General features: G+C 44.3%; 1 protein-coding gene across 1 annotated transcript in view; it reads left to right on the top strand.

The window, feature by feature from the left end:
- tmeff2a (transmembrane protein with EGF-like and two follistatin-like domains 2a) overlaps nucleotides 1-22,945 on the top strand; it is an 83,680-nt gene that overhangs the window by 39,412 nt on the left and 21,323 nt on the right. The window contains exon 4 of the mRNA XM_035394245.1: nucleotides 7,212-7,238. Within this exon, the coding sequence (XP_035250136.1) occupies nucleotides 7,212-7,238 (27 nt within the window). The remainder of the gene's footprint in view (nucleotides 1-7,211; nucleotides 7,239-22,945) is intronic.

Below are 22,945 nucleotides of genomic sequence, written 5' to 3' on the forward strand. Positions count from 1 at the left end.
CACACACACACACACACGCATACACAGACACCACACGCAGACACACACGCATACGCAGACACACACACGCAGACACACACGCACGCACACAAACACACGCACACATGCACACAGACACACACACATGCAGTCATAAACACACCCACGGATTCACGCACACAATAACAGGCATGTGCACATACATGCACACACGTAGACACACAAATGCACATACTCTCACACCTACTCACATACCTACACGCAAGCCTACACATAAGCCTGTAAAGGAAGGACAAAGAGTCAGAGGCGATAAATCAGCGGGTTTGGTGGGAAGAAGGCAGCAGGACTGGAAAAGCGATCATTAAAACGATTCATCAGGACTTCGGGCGGGCTCCCTGGGCACGCTGGTGAACGGGCAGCCAGGGCAGGCGCAGACGGTAATTGGGCCAATTAAGGAGACACATGGTGGGCGGGGCAGGGAACCTGCCAGGGCACAGGAAGGGGGTGGCACAGTTATTGGGGGGAATCTGAAATTTGCCTCCAGCCACTGTCCTCCACACGCCTTCTGTGAGTCATAGAGCACCGAAACAGGCCAATGACAAGAATAGGGCAGCGGAACAGCGCAGGGACACGGCCCGATTTATCACCATAAGACCCTGTTCTAATTGCTTACAATGGCACAGAGTCTCAATTTGCTTTAGAAGCATGGGTGACCGACCTCTTAAAAACCTGAGAGAAGGAGAGGACGGGGCCTGCTGTCCCTCCTTACCCCCCAGGCTGAGCCAGGCGCCGATCAATCAGTGACCTTGTTGGATGGGCCTTTTCTATTTGGCCCAGATGTGAAAACGCGATGGTCTGGGGATTGATGGGCTCCACGCTCCAGAAACCGTGCCACGCTGACATCCAAGTCCCTCATCGTGACAAATGACAGAGACCTCATAATGGCAGATTTGATAAAGCAGCCGTGGAGCACTGGGAAGGGGGGGGGGGAGAGGGTCGCCAGTTCAAATCCCAAATCAGGACGTTGCGGCTGTGCCCTTGAGCAACGTACTTTGCCCAGTCGCTCTGGCTGAAAGCCAGCTGTGCAAAAGAGTGGTAGAAATGCAAGGTCTTTACTCGCGTGAAAAATAAGGGCCAAGAAACATATTGCTTTTAGAGTGCAGGGATGCAGACTCCTGCTCAGGGTGTGTTTTTAATACCACCGTTCCTCTCCTGGTAATTTGTCTTCCCAGAGTGCCTTACTTTCCCTCTCTCCCTCTCTCTCTTTCTCTCTCTCTCACTCTCACTCTCTCTCTCTCTATCTCTCTCTCTCTGTAAATTTCACTTTCATATTGCCAAAGCACCAAGGCAATACGTGTAAGACACAGGAACATGGATAAAATTAATTGTGGTGTGAAGAACCTAACAAAAATGGCATTACACTTATTCTAATATAAACAAATATCTATAGTACAGGTTTAAAAATAAAAAAGACTAATTCTGGTAAATTACCTTTTTAAAACAAAAAAAAGGTTGGTGCAGGTACAGCTCGCTCTCTCTCTCTCTCTCTCTCTCTCTCTCTCTCTCTCTGGCCCAGAGTTCAAGGTGTGAGGGGTGGTTAATAACACCACCTCACATTTCTGCCTCTCTCGGCCACTGTGCTGTATGCTGGCAGCATTCGGGGATGCATTTTGGGCGGGGCGGTCACAAGATGATAGTCACTTGCAGACTGACAGCTGTTCTCCGGTTTATGCTGTCAACTTAACTTACAGTTCTAAGCTCTGGACCTTTAGGACCACTACCGTTGAGTGACCAGGTTTCTGCAAGCTGCCACAGCACAGAGCTAGGCTGAGCCATTGATTACTATCATATCACTGCAATTTTGTCCTTCCTTTTAAAATAAAATGATAGGGTTTACAGCCATATCTGGCTGCTATCCATGATATGTACTACATTAACCTGCTGGCACACTCTATTATCTCCAGCAGTAATATGTGAAATAATTCTTACAGGTTGATTGATGAGTGCACAAGTGTCACTTAAATGCATATGTCTGTTCTTTAGTATTACTGTGCGTGATCCCATACAGCCGTTTCCATATGCCAGAAACATAAGTTAACTGGGTCAAAAGGAACAGCAGCAGGTGTGGCCACGCCCATCAGAATGTTAGTGGAACAGATCCAGTTTGCGGGGTTCCTGAATGATGGAGCATCTCCTGCCCTCTTGGGCCACAATTCTGCTCCCATATGTATGGTTTCATCAGGTTACTGAACCACCATTGATAACAACAAATGTTTATCAATGTAATTATTTTAATAATATAGTAATATTAAATATGATAATGATTTTAACTTTAACACAACCATCTGAATAACCTCAATTCTTTCACTAGCTTTTGATTTCAATTTCAGTTTAGCTTTATTTAGTTTAAAGAGCAGGTTTTAGTTGAGTTTTTTCACAAACCTTATTTAATTCTCATTTACGATGTCTTTCTCTCACACACTTTCTGCCTTAGTTTTATTTTTACAATAATAACCTTTATGGGAATGCATGTAATTCATCTAGTTTATTCATTAAAGTGATTTATGATGATTGATTATGATATATAAAGACCCACAAGCACACAGCCAAACCCAACACTCTAATGGCGTATTTGTTGCTTTTGGATTGCTTGGTTAATCGTGCCTTGGGGAAAAGTGCACATCTTTGAGGGACTGCACATGAAATGTAGATATGTTTGTGGAGACCGATGAATGGCTACCGTTTACACATGGCCCTGAAAGACGCGTTATTTTTGGGATTGCTAGGGTGTTTCCTTATGCAAATCAACATGAACAGGCATGCATGTTCAATTTACGAACAATTGGCATTTATCCTTTAATACACGTGGGATACACACAGAATTGAAGGTCTATGCGTGTTTCATGAACCTCACTTTGGTTTTTCATAGGAACTGGAGTAAGAATAATTTTAGAAAATTTTGGTAAATGAGGCCCAATGTCATACTTCATATTCTTTGTATTAGAGACGGGTTAGAAAAATATTGGAATACAGTACCACCGAGACCACAGTGCAGTATATTAACAGCCATGGACAAAACAGACAGTAATAAATACATGAGTTCATGTTATATAAAAAGAAAAGTAACAATAAATGCAAAGTATGCATTTTTCCTACTTGGGGAATTCATATCAAAGTCAAATTGGACAGCATATGGTTGATTGGATTTTGAATAGGAGATGCTCGTGCTCATTGAATAGGAAAGCCCCGAAATGAGCAACTTTCTTTTTTTCTTTTTTTTTGTCGTGACATGTGCCCTAGGCCTTGAATGGTCAGGTGGGCGGCGTAGGCGCGAAACGCCGACTACGCTGACCCCAGAATTGCAGTGCGCTGCTTGATCTTCACTGACTCACCCCGAATAGTGCCTCTCCTCCCACTTCGGCACATGGCGGGTCACCAGATTACCAAAGGGGGCTCAGGTGGGTCAGAACGCGTGATGAAAATGCCACTCCGCCAGGGCGAAAGCTCGCCACACGCCACGCGCCAGCCAGAAAACGCAGCCCTTTGTGTCCCCGAGATGCAAAAAAGCTTGGCAGATTTCCAACTGTGGCCCTCGACTTTTTTCTTTGTTTCCTAAACTATTCGCCTCAGTGTGTGTAGGGGGGCAAGAATGCCTAAGGTCTCCTCTACCAGGCAGGTCAACAACCTGCATGTCAAGAACCTCTTGTTTCCTTTGAGAGTTCTTTGCTTTCCCCATGGTGATGGACGGAAGGCCACAATGCAGTTTCTTTGATTGAGGTGAACTTAAAAATTGGATTCTATTTCAAAATAATTCTCAGGGTGTGAATAATTCTGACACATATTTTTTTGGGGGAAAAATGGCACTTGTTAAAGAGACTTTTCCTCTCTGAGCAAATGTATTATTGTAAAAGAATATAATCTCCCCATACAATATAGCATATTATCTGTATTTTATATTTGATACAGATTTCTTTGTTCACATTTATCAAGAGTGTGAATCTTTTTCTCTGAGTGAGTATTAGTATAAAAGAACATAATTTCCCCATCTTGAGTGCAAAATATAGAAAATTACCTGTATTATGTTCTATGCTTCTGTGCTCATCTTTATTTCTTTATTTAACCAGTTAGAGAACTCAGTTCTCTTTTGCACTGTCTATATACACACATGCTCACGCACATATTTTTGCATACATTATAATGTAATATGTGTAGATGTTGAAAGGAATATATCTAGAACAGACTTTCCTACATTTACTTAAGTTCCTAAACTTAAATGAGAAAATGTATTTTCTGTGACACACCTGCCCTTTGAGTACAATTCCTTTCAACCAATAATAAATAGCAGATTCAAATGTTGAATCTGTAAGTATTTACAGATTCAAAAGAACCAAAAGAGGAGAAAAAAGGAAGCAATAAAAATAAGTAATTAAATACAAATAAAAAATAGTAACGCCTATAATTCTATTTTAATTACTCACATCCTTCATCACCCCATTTGCAGTTCTCCCCCAAACAGAAAACACATAACACCCCTAGTACCCCACACTGTTTTGAGAATCTCCAGTTTATGTGTCAGCTAAAAGTACATAAACTCCAGTTTTACTGTGACACTAAAGCTGTGAGCATTTCAACAGCATCACACTGTGCTCTATGTGTAAAGCCGCGTTTCCACCACAGGAACTTTCCCCAGGAATTAGAAACCTTTTGAGGAACTCAGTGCATTTCCACCGCAGGAACCAGGGTCTAAATTAAGTTATTTTACCCCCAAAAAAGTCCCTGCTTGGGGGGTAGTACTTTCGAAAAGTACCGGAACTTTTGGGGTGGGGCGCAACCGCTGAACATTTCTGATTGGTCGAGTACTCGCAGCATTTTATTTCAACCGTCATTTTTAAAAATCTGCAGCCACAAATACCTTGAATTCAGACATATGTTATGCGGCGCAGTAGCCTACTTTTGGTTATAGCCTGCCAACGTCTACAGATAAGAAATTAAGATTGAGGATTATTTTGTGTGCTCTTCTGTTCTTTTCTTGCTTTAGTATTAAGTCTGTTTTATAAAATATTAAACATTCGTGCTGGGACAGCATATTACATACCAAAACATTCAAACGATTTAATTCAGTTGCTGAATATTTTCATCTGGATTTTTTTTGTTAGCCCGTTATAACTGACGCTTGACACAGTTATGTGAGGTATGCGGTAGTTCTGCGTAATTTACGTTGGGGATACAGTAAAAGCAAACTGGAAAAAATCACTTTCCGCACTTTTTGTCAGGGTAAAATAACAGGTTAATTCTAGTAATTGTCCCTTTTGCTTTTTCAAACTGCCACAATTTTACTCTGCGATTGTTCAATTCCACAAAAAGACCAGGAAGACTAGACATACGGACTCTAATTTATGGTAGATGGTTCGCATCTGGAGGACATGCTTCAAGTATTTAGCTGCTCCGCTAGCAGTAACTTTAAAAGATGAAAACAAACGGTATTAATTTAAATTTTCACGCAAGTCCGAGTTTTCATTCTATTTATTCTTGTCATTTTGCGATTATATGGAAATGACGATGACAGTCGAATTAATCAATTCAACAGCCAATTGTTTACGACGTGTGCATGTTTTCTGCTATGTTGTTACCAGTTATTTGTGGAATGTGAATGCATTCTGTCGCCTCGGATGTCAAGCCATGAAAGTGAATGTTCGCATAAAAAACAAAATGTAATGAATGTGTTTGAGAGGGTATATAAAACAGTTACAATCTGTATATTGGTCTTTTATTTCCTGTTAGTTGCATAACAACGGTCCAAGTCGAAGTACCAACGAGAGTTTTGCTTGACAACGGTAAAATAATATGCACAAACAGCCACGGAAAAATATTTCAATTTCAGGTGATTAAGTCGATAAAAATCAATAAATAGCCTATTAAAGTAACCATATATTGTCATTATTGGTAACCTGTTGTATAAGTGGAATAAACCCCTCGGGCTGTCCCGGTTATTGGAAAATAACGTAGCCTACTTCGGTGGCAGTATGGAGTTACAGAAGAAATCATAGGACAGATGGACCGACGACGACGTCGCTTTTTCATAGGTCAGCGAACTAATTTGCCTAATCATCGCGGGACTTTAGACCGCTGTGAAAACGCAGACAACAGTGGGCTGAAGGAACCTTTTAGTTCCTTGAAAAGTAGTTCCTGGGACTAAAAGGGTACTTTTGGTGGAAACGCGGCTTAATATAACCATTGCGGCTCTTCAAAATAGCCACTTTTGCCTAACCAAAAAGGAAGTTTGCGAGCATGTGTATATGCTTTCTTGCCTGGAGATAGATTAGTTTAGATTAGATTGGGATAGATAGATAGATAGATAGACAGACAGACAGAGAGACAGGCAGGCAGGCAGACAGATAGACAGACAGACAGACATAGATGTACACAAAGGATACCGGCACAGGTCACAGCACTTTTGAAAGCTCTGCGCATGAGCGAAATAAAGGGTTGAAGTTCAGCATCCTCTCCCGATCACTGTCTCTGTCTTGCAGTTTCACTAAAAACTAATTTCCTTCGGCACTGGAGAGTCGACGAGACGAGACGCCTCTGCGCGGTTTTCCCCTCTCTCTCCCGCGAACTCATTAGCGCGGCCGGCCCGCAGAGCGGCCTGTGCGGCGGCGCGTAATGGCGGCACTCGCCCGTGTTAAAAAAAAAAGCGCAGCGTCGTCTCATCCTCCGATACTGATGGCCCCCGGGGGGAGATAACGGAGGGATATGGGCCCTGATTGTTTCTGTCTTATCTCCTTTTGCCTCGAGGCTGCCATCTTAAACAGCAGAACAGGAAATACGCTGGGGTAGCCTGTTTATCCACTGCACCCTCGGGGCAGGTTTGGGCTGTGGCTCTGCGACTATCTTGTTGGACCTGTCCAGGGAAATTGTACAGAGCCAAGGGCTGCAGTCGTTTCAGAACTGTCGTAGAGTGATATAGATACAGGGTATCAGTCTGGCTCTTATAGTGCAGCACTGCAAGGCCTCAATATATTTTCTTTTTCTTCCTCACGCACGCGCACACACACACACACACACACACTTAACAGGCACTGAAACAAAAAACGTCTGAATGAAGTGTGAATTCTATAAGTTCTTTTCTGTCTCTAGTCCAGAGCTCATTAAGTCCATATTCTTTGCATGTCACTCTTGATCTGACAGATGTACCTGGCCCTAATCAAAGCCTGTTTAACTCTCTCTTACAGATGCAGGGTCTGGCTCCGGGGATGATGGTAAGATTGTTTTATTCATGTTCTCTTCTTCAGCTTTTTTTTACATGTTGCATCTGTCCCTCCTAATTTCCCAGTCTGGTTTCTCCTGACGGACGATGAAAATGCAATTTCTCCCCAGGGAATGAGATAATTACAGTTTCCCTTTGTTAACATTTCAAATTTAGGGGAAAACCATGTCTGCACTGTCTTTGTGGGAACAAATCTCATTTCAGAATGTGTCGGTTTCTTAGAGCCTTCTGATTATTTCATTTTAATGACGGAGCTATTGTAAGACTCACAATGCCTCTCTGAGTGCACTGGAAGCTGATATGTTCTTCGGGCAGACACATAGTTGTGCTAATTTCAGATGCTTTGAGTGCCAAACTATTTTACATTTCCGGAAACCTGGACATAGGTGGGTGGGGATGGGGGGGAGGTGGGGGGGGGGGGGGGTAGAGATGATACATTTTGGCAGCACAGTCTGACAGATATCACATGAATGATTAGAACTGAGCCAGGCAAATAAAGGAAGAAATAAGAAAAAACGAGAAAATGGAAACAGAAAGGTTTCTCCACTCTGTGAGAATGGAGAGATAGACCCGCTGGGAAAAATAACAGGCAGGAGGGGAGGGGCGAATCGCAGAGGGAGAAAAGATTTTGAGATGAAGGGAATGGATATAGATACAACCCTGGGAAGAGCAGAGATGGCATGGGGTGAGATGTGGGAGGGGGGGGTAAGAAACATGAGGAAGGACTACTGAGATAAAGGAAGAGATAAAATGGCAGAAGAGGGAGCCAGATGGTGATAACGGATGGGGGGGAGATAGAGGAAGGAAGCAAGGTGATAAGGAGGGAGATCACTGCAAGAGATAGCAAAGGGAAGAAGAGATGATGGAAAGATAATGGAAAAAGGAAGAAAGCAAGGGAGGAGGGCCTCAAAGAGGACCACAAAGTGTGTCCCTGATAAAAAATAGCATTCCTCAGTGGTCTGGAAACATTTTGAATGAGACACTGGCTGCTCACGCACTTGATATAACCCACCCCTATTTTGCTAATATGAGAAAGATCTCATAGAACTTTCACACTTTAAAAGCAGAAAGATGTTTAACAAGTTTTGACAACTGTATCAAATTTCATGTTCGCCAGGTTGCTCTTAACAGACTATTTGTTTTACCTTTTGACATTTTCTGATCTATGATCTATTCCCGTCCTCTGATCTATGAGCCCCACCCCTTCTTGTAGATCAGCCTAATCAGACTAGGGGATCTCTGCCTGCTTCTCAGAGTCTGGAGCTCAGAGTCAGGACCCAGGCCAAGCTCATATATCATCCCAGCGATGCCTCCTATGCTCAAGTATCCGCACACTTTTCCTGCCTTTCTTTGTGCCCCTAAGTTTTAAAGGACCTCCGCGAACAATTAGACGGACGCTTGAATCAACTCATTAAAACTAGTCCTCGTGTTCAGTCACTGTTTGGGCGATCAATTAGCGCCATTTAGCAGTTGATGAGTGTTCATTAGCGGCTAATTCATTGGTTATCTGTTGATTGATGACTGCAATTAAATTATGAAAAGCTGGGAACAGAAGCCAGGAGACCATGCAGCACTGGAGGGTTGCAGTTGCCCGGGCCTGGGCCATCAGGAGCCAGATGGCAGACAGGGGCAGTTTTGTTCAAACAGTGAATGAATCTGAATTATGCCTGGAGAGGCAGCTTCCTGTAATTAGAGTAGCTGCCGCAGTGACACCTTATAGTATACATACACTACATGGCCTAAAGTATGTGGACACCTGACATCCAACATCTCATCCAGAATTATGGACGTTAATATGGAGTTGGTCCATCCTGTGCAGCTAAAACAGCCTCCTCTCTTCTGGGGAGGCTTTATCCTAGATGTAGGAGCATTGCTGCAGGGATTTTCTTTCTTTCAGCCTGAAGAGCATCAGAGAGGTCGGGCACTGATTGGGCGATTAGGCCTGGCTCGCAGTTGGCTTCTCGATTGATCCAAAAGGTGTTGGATGGGGTTGAGGTCAGGGCTATGTGCAGGCCAGTCAAGTTCTTTCACAATACCATTTCTATATGGACCAAAGTGAGTGCCCGGGGGCATTGTCATGCTGAAACAGGAAAGGGCTTACCCCAGACTGCTGGGGAAACACAGAATCGTGTAGAATGTGATTTTATGCTGTAGCATTAAGATTTGCCTTCACTGGAACTAAGAAGCCTAGCCCAAACCAGCCAAGGGGTGTCCAGATACTTTTGGTCATATAGTGTATTTTGGCCACACCTAAGGCCAGTTGTCACCATGCCTGAGCACAGCTCAGATACAGCAGATGACTAGCAAGAACAATCCTAATGCATTTGGGCTGGAACTGAGAACCCTTTATTCTGAACTGAGCAGTCAAATTTAGACCCTCTGTGTGGCGATGATTACACTGTGTCACAGGAGGTTCCTTTATTCAATTCAGTTCAAATCAAATTTTATTTATATGGTGCTTTTTATACAAAGGCTCTTTATAGGAAATATAGGACAACAGGAAAACAGGAAATCTTATTATGCGCTCAACTTTTTAGCCTCATTAAGGCTCTGAGGTCAATCCAGAACATACTTTCAATCATGTGGGGCTCCGATGGTCAACTCAGGCAAACTGAAGAGACTGGAGAGGCTCTAAATATTTTGGAAGAGTATAATTGAGTTTAAATCCCCAAAACATTGCTGTCATTGCTGCAGTTAAACACATAGCAAAGCTGTGATTAAGCGATTATTTACTAGATTCAATAGGAAATTAGACACCAGTTATAATGTGTTTGCTGCAATCTAATCTAACTGTGAGCTGAATGGACAAGATTAGATAATTCTGACACCAGAAGAAAAAAAATGACTCTTTAATAATTATACAGTATGCACCACTTATATGGTTGGATATAATTTATATTGAACAAATGAGTACCCATTTTTCCCTGGCACATTTGAGCCAAGCCAGTCCTGTGCAGGACTAGTCCTGGAGCTTTTGCACTTGTTAAAATGTGATCTGAACTGGTGAGACATGATCCAGATAGGCCCAATTTCATTTCTGGCGCTGGTACAAGTACAATCGAGCTGGGAGATAGCATATTCATAAACAAGGGTCACTTTTTTCTATGAGGATGTGCCAGTAAATCATGGAACAGAGCAATGCAGGCAACCCACTAAAAAAAATTAAACACATTAAACAAAATGGTTTGGCTAACAGTACCATGACAAAGAGAGCATATGGAAAAATAGATATTGTAATAAAGCACTTTAAAAAAATAATATAATAATAAAAATAGAGCCCTACTCAACTGGCTCAAGTGTGCCATTTGATTGCTTTTAAATGGCCATATACTTCTACAACATGGGCGTTTTCCTGAAGCAAGCTGCAGCAATTGGCACCTTTAGAATCCCCTTGTAAGACATTGCTGTGGCCCTCTGCCCACCCTCCAGACTTCTTCAATGTGAGTGTGACTCTGAATTTGTGTAGGTCACTAGATTAAAATAGCTGAACCATGTGATATATACAGTGTATATGCACATATATATCTCTTACTCTCTCTCTCTCTCTCTCTCTCTCTCTCTCTTTGACCATCATCCCTGATAGAATCTCCATGGTAACGAGGCTTGAGTTTAGGAAACAGGAAAATCGACTCTCAATTTTCTCAGAAAGAGATAAGGACTGGTGTCACGCTGACCAGGACAGCCAGCAGGAGACATTAACGGGGCGGAAACAAACAACCATTTCCTGCCCACTTTCTTTCGCAGTCACAGAGATGGAAGCACACATTTGTACATCAAGTGGTATCAATTTGTGTGTGTGTGTGTGTGTGTGTGTGTGCGTGTGTGCGTGTGTGTGTGTTCTTGATCACTCAAAGCCATGGAAATACCTCTGTGGTCTTAATGAAACAATCCCATTAAAAAGAGAGAATGCAAACAGGAAAGTGTGACACGCTCAGCCCAGTCCCAGCACTGTCCCGTTCTTAACCTGCTTGCTGATAAAACTGAAGAGAGTTGTGTATCATTGAGGTGCAGAAAAGGAAAAACAGAGCCCTCCCCTTGCAAAGTGTGCCACTTTCCACCCGGCCCCTTGCCTGGGACACAGTGCACCGATGCTGGAGAATCATTACTCGAGCAGAGCCGCTGTGGCATTGTGGGATGGATAACCAGCCAAGACAGCAGGAGAAGAGAATGAAAGCAGAAACACAAATGTCATTTGAAATGACACTGGCTAGCTGTGTCCTTCCTCAGACAAGTCACATTGAGTCAAAACGATTAATATTGCAACAGAGATTGCCACTGATAAAATGTAAATCCCATGAAAATCTGAGCTGGAACCAAATAGAATGATACAGGGAGTGAAGGGGGGTGTAGAACCCATAGGCAGAACACAAAATAACTTTCTGTATTACAGCTGGCCACCCAGGGCCACATTATTATGGAGAAACGACATGAAGTGATTGGGGAGGGAGGTGGAAGGTAGTATTTGTAGATGTGGCAGAGGCCGAATTTAGAGGAATGAATCTCTCTCCATTATTGCAGGATTATGGTGGTATTAGACTGGCAGGAGTTCCATGTGAAATCCTGAAAGTGGAGTTTGAGGGCGGCTGGGCGGTTTTCAGCACAGGGGGAGGGTGAGCCAGAGGGGAAGGGTGAGTTAGAGGGGAGAGGAGAAGCACAATCCACTGCCAACCTTGCACATTCTCTACACGGGGACGCGGGGACCTCGCAACCAATTCAGCCTCTGGCTCTGCCGTTCCCGCTTGGCCAAATAGCTTCTGCGCAGTTTCCTGCTTCCTGGAGACGACCGAGCGCATTTACACGGGACCGATAGTCACACGACAGGGTGTTCAAAAAAGCCTCTTCTGGCATCGTCCGAGAAGGAGCTGAGCAAACAAAAACAATCACAGCACGTCCAAGCATGCTGTAATCTAATGTAATTAAACAAACAAGCTATCAGTTTCAGTAGCCTGAGAAAGCTGCTTATTACTACATGGTTACAGGTCCTCATATCTGTGCCTGCTACCTTCTGGATCGCTCCGGTCTCTAAGCACAGAAACACACTGCCACCATCCAGGGACTATGATGCACTGAGCAGGTGTAAGGTCAGCGCGTGCTCAATGCCCAGGGCCAGACTGCATAAAGTTGATTGAGAGTGTACCAGATGGACCGAAGTCCCATCTGGGTCATAAAGGAGTTGTAACTATATGACTGCAAGGGGGTCCGTTCAAGCCAGATGTAGACTGTAAATTCAGTATATAGGGAAGGTCTCATCTTCAAACTGGAAAATATAGTCCCTTTCCCTTTACATAGGGATTGTGGTGCACCTTATGGACGTGCAGCATGAATAGTTTATTTCTTGGTACTTAACAGTGGGTTGACTGAAGATATAAATGCATTGGATGGTAATATGAGTGCTGTAGTAAACTAAAGATTGATTGAGTACATACCCTGCTGTAATTGATCATTTGTTGCTTATTATATTTGTTCAACATTTTTTTTTTCCTTGAGTCAAAAATTCTTGTTGAGGAAAAGGGGCCAACATATATGCCCTACCTTAATCAACAGTGTCCCTACACAGGAACCTACACACAGGAATGGATTTGTGATTAGTGTTGGGTAGCCTTCATTAACTGTGGGCCTGGGGAGGAACAGTAAAGCTGGGAACAGAAATAGTGCTCACATGTTATATTTGTTGGCTGATACCCGCCAACAGACAGGATTTTCAGTGGAACACTCCTATTGGCTAGTAAAGGGAAGTGAAACTTCATACACATTTCCCTAGAGCAGGACAGATGAATGAGGCATCTGTGCCCGTGGTCATGCGCGGGGCAGGGCAAGGCGTGGGTGGCAGGGTGTCTTCGTCCCTGTGGTATGGCCGTATGGCAGTCTGTCCCCGCCTGCCCTGCTCCTGCTTCAGGAAGTGACCTGTGACGCATGTCATGTGATTAGGGAATACTGTGCACGTGTCTTGGTGGCGCTGGCGGAGGCAGTCTTCTAAGGGCACGCTGCTGTTTTCCAATTCGGCTCGAGTCGCATTCAAAGAACAGAGCGCTCTCCGGATATTACCCCTCACTGAAGCCTGAGTCACCTCTGCAGGAGGGAGCAAAGCGTAATCCAGTCAAAGCCAGGAAAATTGAAGTTTTAAGTCTTATTTCTTCCTATAAATCGGCTCATCGAAGGCAAGCCGGTTTGCAGGGGTTTTTCACATTTTTGGATGTGGTTTCTGGGTGTCAGTGGTTTTACTGATGCCCGTCATGGTTTTGTGTTTCTGTATTAGTGGTTTTGCTGCTGTCAGTAGATGTGAGTTTAGGCTAGCGCTAGTTAGCTTTTTTTGATGCCAGCAGAGGGTCTGTGACTTTTCCGATTGCTGTAAAATTTTCTGATTGCAGTGAAATTACTGATGACTGTAGATGTAATATCCGGATCTGAGTGCCGACCGGTGTCAGCAGGTGTGGTGTCTACCTGTCAGTCATATTGCTGGTGATAGCAGATGTGGTGTTTGGCTGTCAGAGTGTCGTCTAAGTGTTACTACGTCTTGGTAAGATGTGCACTCTTTCAGGGTCAGTAAGTTTACCTTGTTTCAGTACCCATACTGACTGTGGTAATGGTTTTTGGAAGAACACACTGTACCGCGCATTTATGTGACATGTCTCATAGCTGTGGGGTTCCAGATAAGAGCTCTCCTTATGCCAAAACACAAGCAAATTAGAGAAAGCGCAAGGTACAAATTTTCATTCCTTTCCAATTGCGCTCCTTCTTGCTTTTGCTCCCTCTCGTTCTCTCCCTCTCTCAGTAAATTGTGCTCCATCTCAAGGCTAAGTGGCCTTTTCCTAAGGAAAAATGGATCAATAGAATACTATTTCTAAGCATTTTAGTTTTGTTGATGGTAAATAAGAATACATTCTGGCCAGATCTAGGCCTTGAGAGTCCAATTTGTATGTGGTGCACTTTGTAAATGGACAGGAAGGACGAGCCACAGGACCGACCTGCCAAGTTTTTGATGGCACTGTTTGTGTGTCTCTATTTTAGTCCCCTGAACCCCATAATGCAGCCGCTGCTATACGGCAAATACAGGCGCACCGGGAGCAATTCTGCCCTGTGACCGATGAGGAAAAATCCAGCCTGCAGGCAGGCAAATCAAGCCCCAGACAGGAGTACGCTCACAGTTATTTTCAAAAAGACAAAAACAATTTAGTCGAACAAAAGCTATTCATTTATTTACAGTACTATTTTCTTTGATATTTATATTTTTATTTTCCGTTATTTTGTATGAGCACACCCCCTGAGGGGCATAAATCCTTGATGCATTTCTGCCTTTTCAAATATAAATAAATAAATGAAAATATATTTTAGTGAGAAATCCCTTGAAAATGTTGAATTTTAGTGAAGAAACAAAGAAACAAAAAAGCACAGTCCAAGGCATACACATGGGTAAACTACTATGTGTTTACCTATATATTTAACCCCGTCACATATAAATCATAAAAAGACAAAACAATGATCGCTTAGCTCTGTTTGAATAAAGGGAGATATATGCAAGCCCTTAAATATTATCCCATTTCCCATTTGTTTTCTTTTTTCTTTTTCTTTTTCTTTTTTTCCGTCTTGCTGTAGCCTCTGCTGTTCTGTCATTGGTCACGGCGCGTTTCCCATGATTCTCACCATACGGCGCCCCCGCTTTGGTGCTTCGCCTCTTGGGCTGAATAAATCCAGCCCTCGTTTATGAGAGGGATCTGTGGCGAGAGCGAAAATCTTTACTCCTTCACCGGCGGCCACACGCCTGAGACACGGCGTGTGGTCCAGGAAGACTGCCATTCACATTAAACCAGGAACAGAATAAATGATATGGGGGGGGGGGGGGTGAGTCAGAGTGTGATCGGGGTGTGGGGGATTCACAGTTGGGTGTGGTAGAATCAGGCAGCAGTCTGAGAGTGAGTGCAGTAATATGGTGCTTTCTCACTGTGATAAATATGCAACCCATGGTGTTTATAGGTCCGTATATAGACGATGTAGATACTCCTTACCTGGCGAATATTAGCCAGTGGAAAGGAGATGCGTTGCAGTTAAGTGTTCATGTTGTTCATAATTTATTTAGTTGTTTTTTGTCAATATTCTCAGCCAGTGTACAGCACCTGTCCTTTAGCCCTGGAACTCTCAGCTGAGTGGAGAGGGAGGAAATCACTGCCTCAGTAAAACTCGGGGAAGGTTGGATGGCTAGAGAGATCCAGGTCGGGAATTTGGCCAGGGTGTTAGGGACCAGACAAGGCGTGCCACGGCATCTTCAGACAGCGCCTCGGGACCAGTTAGGTAACCGCAATCAGTTCATCCCCAAACATTCTTGTTTAGGGCCACGAAAGTCCTAGAGCTGGCTGTGTGTAGCACTGCGGACCAAGCGAAGGCGCCGATGTGTTCACCCGAGGGCCACCGTTTGTTTTACGCTCGACGGGTCACGCATCTGGTCTGGCTGGTCTGAGGAGAGGCTCATCGCTCGCCGTCACTGAGAGGAGCTGAATCACTGACGGCCTGAGGAAGCCGGGCCAGCCAAACCCCGCCCCCGGCGGGATGAGGCGAAACTGTGTCCCGTCACCCTCCTCTTCCACTCGCAGACAGCCAATGACACAGCCAAGGCTGGAAGCTGAGCCTGCAGAGCCCAGCCTGTCCGTATAGCGAGCACCTTTATCTACCGTGCTGCTCGGTGGCTCAACCCCCCCCCCCCCCCCACCCCTTGCAGAGTCAGTTTCTCGCCGCAGCCGGGGCCTGTCTGAGCACTCTTCGATTGACAGACGCAATCAAACAGCCCCCCCCCACCCCCCGGAGCACGGGCAGGACAAACTGCGGCCCCCGGCCAGCGGGAGCTAAAAGCAGGGGCAGAGGTAATATTGGCCCGCGCGGTGGGGGCGGCGGTAATGGCGGCGCGCACAGCAGGGGCTCCACTCCCATTGACACGGACCGCGACTGGCCAGCGCCCGGCCCGCTGATTGACCTCGTTCTTCAGCGGGGCCCCCCAGCTGTGCACCTGATCATTGCAGACAGCCTTCTGCCTCGACTCAGAAAGAACCCACCCGCCCCCCAAAAAAAATAAAAAAATAAACGAGAATTCAGTGTTTCTTTATATTTAGCTTGATCTATTGGGCGTGAACCATGAGCATGGGAGGGGAGAGTGGGTGCACCTGTGTACTGTGGGTGAGTGAGGATGGTTTAAGGCAGGGATTCTCAAATCGGGCCCTTGAGGCCAGTAGTTCTGCTGGTTTTTATTTTTCCTCTCTTATCAGGATTGATTTAAACCTGGGACCCCAGGTGAGTTAAATCTCTGGCCAATCAGTGGCATTAATCAATCAATGAACTACTGGGTAGAAAATAAAACCAGGGGTACAACTGGCCTTAAGGGCCACATTTGAGTATCCCTGTTGCAGGGAATCTTCATATTTATGAAAGTACAGCTGGGATGAATTCACTCCCACGTGACACGTTACTGCCGAGCCGATTATCTAGCAGATTGGACAGAGACAGTGCATACACAGGCCCCCCCCTCCTTCCCGCCACAGGTGAACCCCCCCCCCCCCCTCCCCCTCCAAGTTGGCAGGCTCCATCACAGCTCAGGTATGATTCCCGTCTGAGGGTCAGGGAAACGGGGTAGCCGCTGGGGGTTAATTAGCATCCAGCAGATGGGCAACCAGGGGAAGCGCAGGACCGTCAGACGGGTAGAGCATGCGCCTGCGGTGGGATTAGGGGGTCCACTGGCCTGGGCCACAGCCTGTCTGAAAGTGGGCTTATAACCAGAAGGTTGCACATTTGATTCCCAGCAGGGACACGGCCGTAGCAGCCCTGAGGCAGATACGCAGCAGGATCAATCCCGCCGCACGAACGAAAAGTGAGCAGAAAATAAACCCTGATAACCTGGCGACCTTGGACGTCTGTTAAATAATGCACCTCTACATTTAGAAAGTTTGCTGATGCTCTCATCCAGAGCGACTACAAAAAGTGAATACAAAAAGGTTAGGCAAAGACCACAGACAGTATAGGGTCCTATTCGTCAGAAACGATCGTAGAAGCCATTACATGAAACTGCAACAAAATGTTAAGTGCCGTAGCAGGTCAAATGTCAGACTAAAGTAAAGCAGTCCAAGAGAGGTCTAATTCCCTTCAGCGATGGAAAGAACGGATGGCTGTGTGTTTGGATGGATGGTATCATTCTTGGCATCGCACCCCGCTCAGACTCAAGACGGGTGTGTGGGATCAGATGTGTCTTTGCGAACAGGGCTCACCATCGCCATGCATTATTTATCTCTCATTTGCTGAAAAGATGCGCTTATCCAGGGCTATATTCTAGGACAGAACCGGGCCCGTGCCAGGGATCCTGTTACAGGGGTGACAGCTGGGAAAATGAGCATGTGCCCCTTCCTGCCGCCCGGTCCTGCCATCCCATTGCGTTGAGTGTATCGCCGAGTTACCAAACACCTGTCATGAGAAGCGAAGTTTGGAGCAAATGAAATGGCTGCCGTGCGTACGCTGGAGCAATACAGGGGGTGAAAAGAGGTCTGGACTGTGCTGAATATATGAATATATAGCATTTCTTTGGTTGTGTGTGTGTGTGTGTGTGAGAATGAGTACACAGGCATCTGTTCCTTGATGTGTCTGTTAGAAGGAGGGTGTAGGCATAGGCACAAACGTGTCATCGACATTCTGGGGCAGAAATAAAAACTGTGATTTTATGTTTGGAACCGCAAATCATATTTTACAGTTACATACTTTGCTGTAATGTCACAGATCACAGGCGACATTATTAGATCATAAAATGGGTACACGCTACGCAGCATTCACACAAGTGAGGAGCGCTGCCAGAACAGCAGAATGAACAGCGACATGAGGGAGAACTGCTCTGCCGTTGAGAACAGACTCACCAATTTACTAGGGCACTGCACCACCATAAACAAACCAGTCCATCCTTGCTTACCAACTAGCTAGCAAACAAACTTAAAAAAACATGAGCAAAACATCTTTGTTAACCCTAGCTAAACATTCCATGACCCAAAAAAGGGAAATACAAGACATCTAGAGATATTCCAGAATGCAAAGACAAAATCAGTTCCACAAATAAATGCACAAAACCCAATGTTTCAGCATGCAACCAAGCTCAAGCCCAAGTTTCTCTGCCCTCTGTCATAATCAGCTGTACAATAAATACAGCTGTTAGCCTACGTTAGCAGTCTTCAACACAATCAGTAAAGCAACTCATGAGAACAGGTTTTAAATGGCTTTCCACTGACCATACATAAAAAGTAATTAGCTGGCTAGCAACAAGCCTGGAAGTTAATAAAAGCGCTTACAAACTTAAAAGTGAGGAAACGTCTGTTTTCTCAATTCCCTTGAGCCTGTTTATTTGTTAACCCTACAAAGTTAAATCAAAGTTCTGTTGACTGACACAGTGCACCCCAATGCCCCCTCCCCAAAGCGCTATTTGTGGCAGGTATCTGCGCCTTGGTTTGCGTGTACCTGCGTGGGTGGGTGTGATGAGGATGCTCAGATCTATGCCCTGGTGCCCTTCAGCTCTGTGCATCCCCTTTGCAGAACAAGGGTTTCAAACTCAGACCCTGGGGGACTGCAGTGTCTGTGGGCCTTTATGGTGTACTTTCAATCAGGAGCCAGTTTAAAACCTTGGAAACAAGGTGTGTGGACTCTTCACTGAATCAGTGACATAAATGAAGTCCTGAAACACACTGAAAACCAGCAGATACTGCAGCCCTTCACAAACTGAATTTGAGGTCCTTGAGCTAGACAACTGACTGAATCCTAGGCATTTTCCCCATTATGGTTGTGAACATGACTTTGGAAGTTTGCTGATTCTAGATGACAGCCATTCTTAGTTTTTTTTTTCCTTTTGCTAATTATTGTAATAAGCATGTTAACAACAGGGGGAGTGCACAAAGGAAGTTATTTTCATGTTTGTGAATTTCAAAGAGTTTATTTTCAGTTTGGACCTTGGTTTGGCCTGTCTGTTCACTGTTTCCTCTCAATGTGTTTACATCAGATACATCTTGTAAAGTTGAAATCAAGAAGCCTGAAACATTATCTCATCTTATCTCCTTGTTCTCGTTTCTTTTGCTTGATAAACAAGCGTGCCAGCTGTCTGAATAATTCATAACAAGTGGCTGGCAATCCATCTTTCCCCTCACAACATAGGTATCACCGACTCAAGTTAGAGAATTGTAATGATAATTTTATGATAATTTAATTAAATATATTCAATCATTAAAATGAGTACATTTGCATTTTAAGCATTTCCACATTATCTTTATACAGCACTGTTTTATGTTCTGTGGCATTTTGGTAAGAGTATGTTTTTTTTTTCTTTTTTTTAATGTAAGTGTAACTATATCGGACCGACTTTGACCACATAGACTAATGAAAAACTTTCTTGGAATCAATGCTATTTCATGACCATTTAGCCTGCAGAATCTGTCTACAGACTTCTGTCATTTTTATTCCATGATTAAAATAATCTCTGGATAAGGGCAAATGCATATTTCAATTGTACACATATGTGTTTTTCAACTTAATAAAAAATGCTACACGTTATCTTTTACTAAGCTGACATTTTGGGGAAATGCTAAATATGTCTAAACGTGCCTTAAAGGCAATGGAAACAATTGGAATTTGCACAAAAATTGGCCCCCAGCTTGACTGCATTAAAAATGTCAACCCATTCTTATGGAAAAAGTGATTAATACAATCTATAACCTGTGGCGCTTGCTCAATTCATATAATACCAGTTTTCTATAAAAAGATTTTTATAAATATCTATCTGTGTAGCTTGGTAGTTAAGTTAAAGCAATTGTTTTTAATGTTCAAGGCAAATTCTCTCCAACATTCAAATAGATATATGGAAAATAAGATATATTTTAGGAACCAAGAGAGGCAAAGTTTTTGTCGTATCATTTTTTAGTGTATTGATTCTTGGACTTATCTCTGCCTTTTGGATGCAGTATGGAATAAATAGTCATTAATGTCAGCCAAGAATGATATTGTGTTGCATAAAATCATAGTAAAAAAAACTACATATCCTGGATTTTAGCTTTCAGCTGACGTCAGATTTTGGAATATGTAAATGAGAAATAACATCAAATAATGTGTTTTGTATATTTTTGTATGTGATTTTGTGGTCTATGCATTTATTCAGCCAATGCATTTATGTTGAGAACCTTTATGAACCTTAGGCAACATTAGCCAGTGACACAGGGATTTAGCATCATAAAGGTCATAATAAAATTATTCAATTCGATTTATTGTCTGATTGATGCAATAGATGATGCATTGATTGATTCGATCAACTGGCATAAAGATCATAGTTGATCTTTGAATATCAGGCATGAGAAGCCTATCCAGCTCTTGCTAAGGTTCAATTTCCCACATCCTCCAGTTTCCAAGCACCCTACGTTCTGCCTTTATCGTAATGGCTTCCTGTCTGAATGCATCCGGCTCTCCTGGACAAAAGGCTTTGGGTTTTCCATCCTGCGTATATTTGAGGGAAGATTACCCGACCCCGCTGTGGAGGATTGCTTTGTCCCCATGCATCAAGGTGACACTTTGTACAGTGCACTAAATCTCTTCCCAGCTTTTCCATAAATATTTACACTTGCACAGTGCAGAGCGCTTCCCCCCAAGGACATTTCTCGGTCGCTGCCAATATGACGGGTTCTCCCTTCCCAGGGAAGGAGCTCGTGGCAGCCTCTGAAATGGAGGCAGAAAGTGCCTTGGCCACACAGGCTGGGGGGGGGGGGGGGGGAGGGGGGGGGGGAGAGGGGGGGGGGATGTGTCTCTGAACACTCGGATTCGCAGCTCATCCGGCACTCATTAAATTTACATGCACACTAATATTCTGACGCTAGCCAGAATATTCAATCACTCTGACTATAACGTGAGTCATGTACATTATATTACTGTAACCCAAACCAAACTAAGCCAAGATCCTGGGAATGAGTAACTGGTACAAGACACGGTGATTAAGCAGAATATCGAGTCGATGTGATTCAGAATGAACCACCTCCCTGGAAATAAATTTATGCGTGTGCATTCTAATTTGCAAGTAATGGTCAATCACAATTCACTCGCTAGCTTGCTGTGATGGTGAACCCAAAAACATCATTTTTTTGGAAAAACTGCAAGACAAATTTCTCTCAGTTATGAAAAACATCAGCATAATGTGATTTTTGTGCAGAAGAAAGCTTTTTGAGTACGAAAATTGGATATTGCTCAGAATGATTGTCTGGAATAAGCTATTTTTCAAATGCGCAAAAAAAAAAAAACAAGGTAAAATGAAAGCAAACGTCTTCCACGTAATACAGTTGTAAAATCCATGCCTTTCCTCTAGGGCTTATTTGGAATATTGTGATTACCATGTATATAGGAACATCAGGGCCAATCATATTTCATGGAGCATGTAAACATAGCCGGGATGTGGAGCATTATCCGGAATACTGCGTTCACACAAATGTAGTCAGGGAGCTCATAACCGAGTTCCCATCAGTCTTAGCAGTGGGTGGGTTGGGAGGCGGGGGGGGGGGGGGCAGTGCTTGTAAAGAGGATCGTAATGGTTCTCTCACCCATGATCCATACAGCAGCGCCGGGAAGACCGCAGAAAAAAGCGGCAGCAGCCCAGGGCGACGGGAGAGAGCCGGCTACTGGTTCAAGCAGCGCCGTTTAGCGAGACGGGTCCGCCGGGAGACGGGACTGCAGCCGCGCATGCTAATGCTAATGCTAACGCTGGCCGGGCGCCCCTCCCGGAGGCCGGAGGAGACGCGGGGGGGGAGCCGGCACATCCTTTCATCTCGGCTATAATTTCTGGGGTATTTTTAGCTGGGGATAATATGAGAGTAATGGGGATAGCTGCAGGAATATGCTACAGCCCCCTTTGTGGATTTCTGTTGTGTTGTGTGCGACCGTCAGGCGGTGTTAAAAGAGAGGGAAAGGAGGCGAAGGAAGGAAACTCTGGGGCTAGACAGGAAGAAGAGGCAAAGGGGGACAGAGGGCAGAAAGTCTTTTATTTGTTTATTTTTTCTTCTTTGCCGTTGCACATTCACAGTGTAAACATCTCGGCTCAAAAGAAGATCATTTGTGCCACCCTGCGCACTTGTGTCGGTGAGAACCATATAAAGAGGGGCCTGGAAACAAAAGCCCAATTTGAATTAAAACTACGGCTCGCCGGCTCCTTTCTGTTGAGCTTGAAAAGACGGCTAATTGGGAGCAGGCTGGGCCAGTGCTGTTCAAAAACACTTGGTGGAAAAAAACAAGCACAAAGCAATTATAGGTTACGCAGGTTACATATTAACTTCTGCAGAAGAAAGCGTAGGCCTCCAGACAAAAAATGGAGATCTTACCCCTGGCTCGACTGAGAAGGAATTGTATAAATACAGATTATCTGTCCAGGTAGGCAGCAGGCAGGGACGCTACAATGCGGACAGTTTTAGCATGCATGGGACATTTCCACAGAGCTCTGTTTATTGTACCTACTTCCAGGGCCCTCAAAACTGAGCCCGGGAGACGGGGAAGAGGAGAAAAGAGCTTTAAAATCTTAATCGCCCGTGGCAAGGAAACTTTTCCAATCGTAGAGTCTGTGTGAGAGTGCCGCTTCGGAAGACGCACAGGGCTAGAATCGAAACAAGGACACAGTGAGACGACACAGGCTTAAATAAGGACAAAGCTAGACTCCAAATGAGGCCACGA

The sequence above is a fragment of the Anguilla anguilla genome, chromosome 15, assembly GCF_013347855.1.
Source record: "Anguilla anguilla isolate fAngAng1 chromosome 15, fAngAng1.pri, whole genome shotgun sequence".
Classification (NCBI taxonomy): Eukaryota; Metazoa; Chordata; class Actinopteri; order Anguilliformes; family Anguillidae; genus Anguilla; species Anguilla anguilla.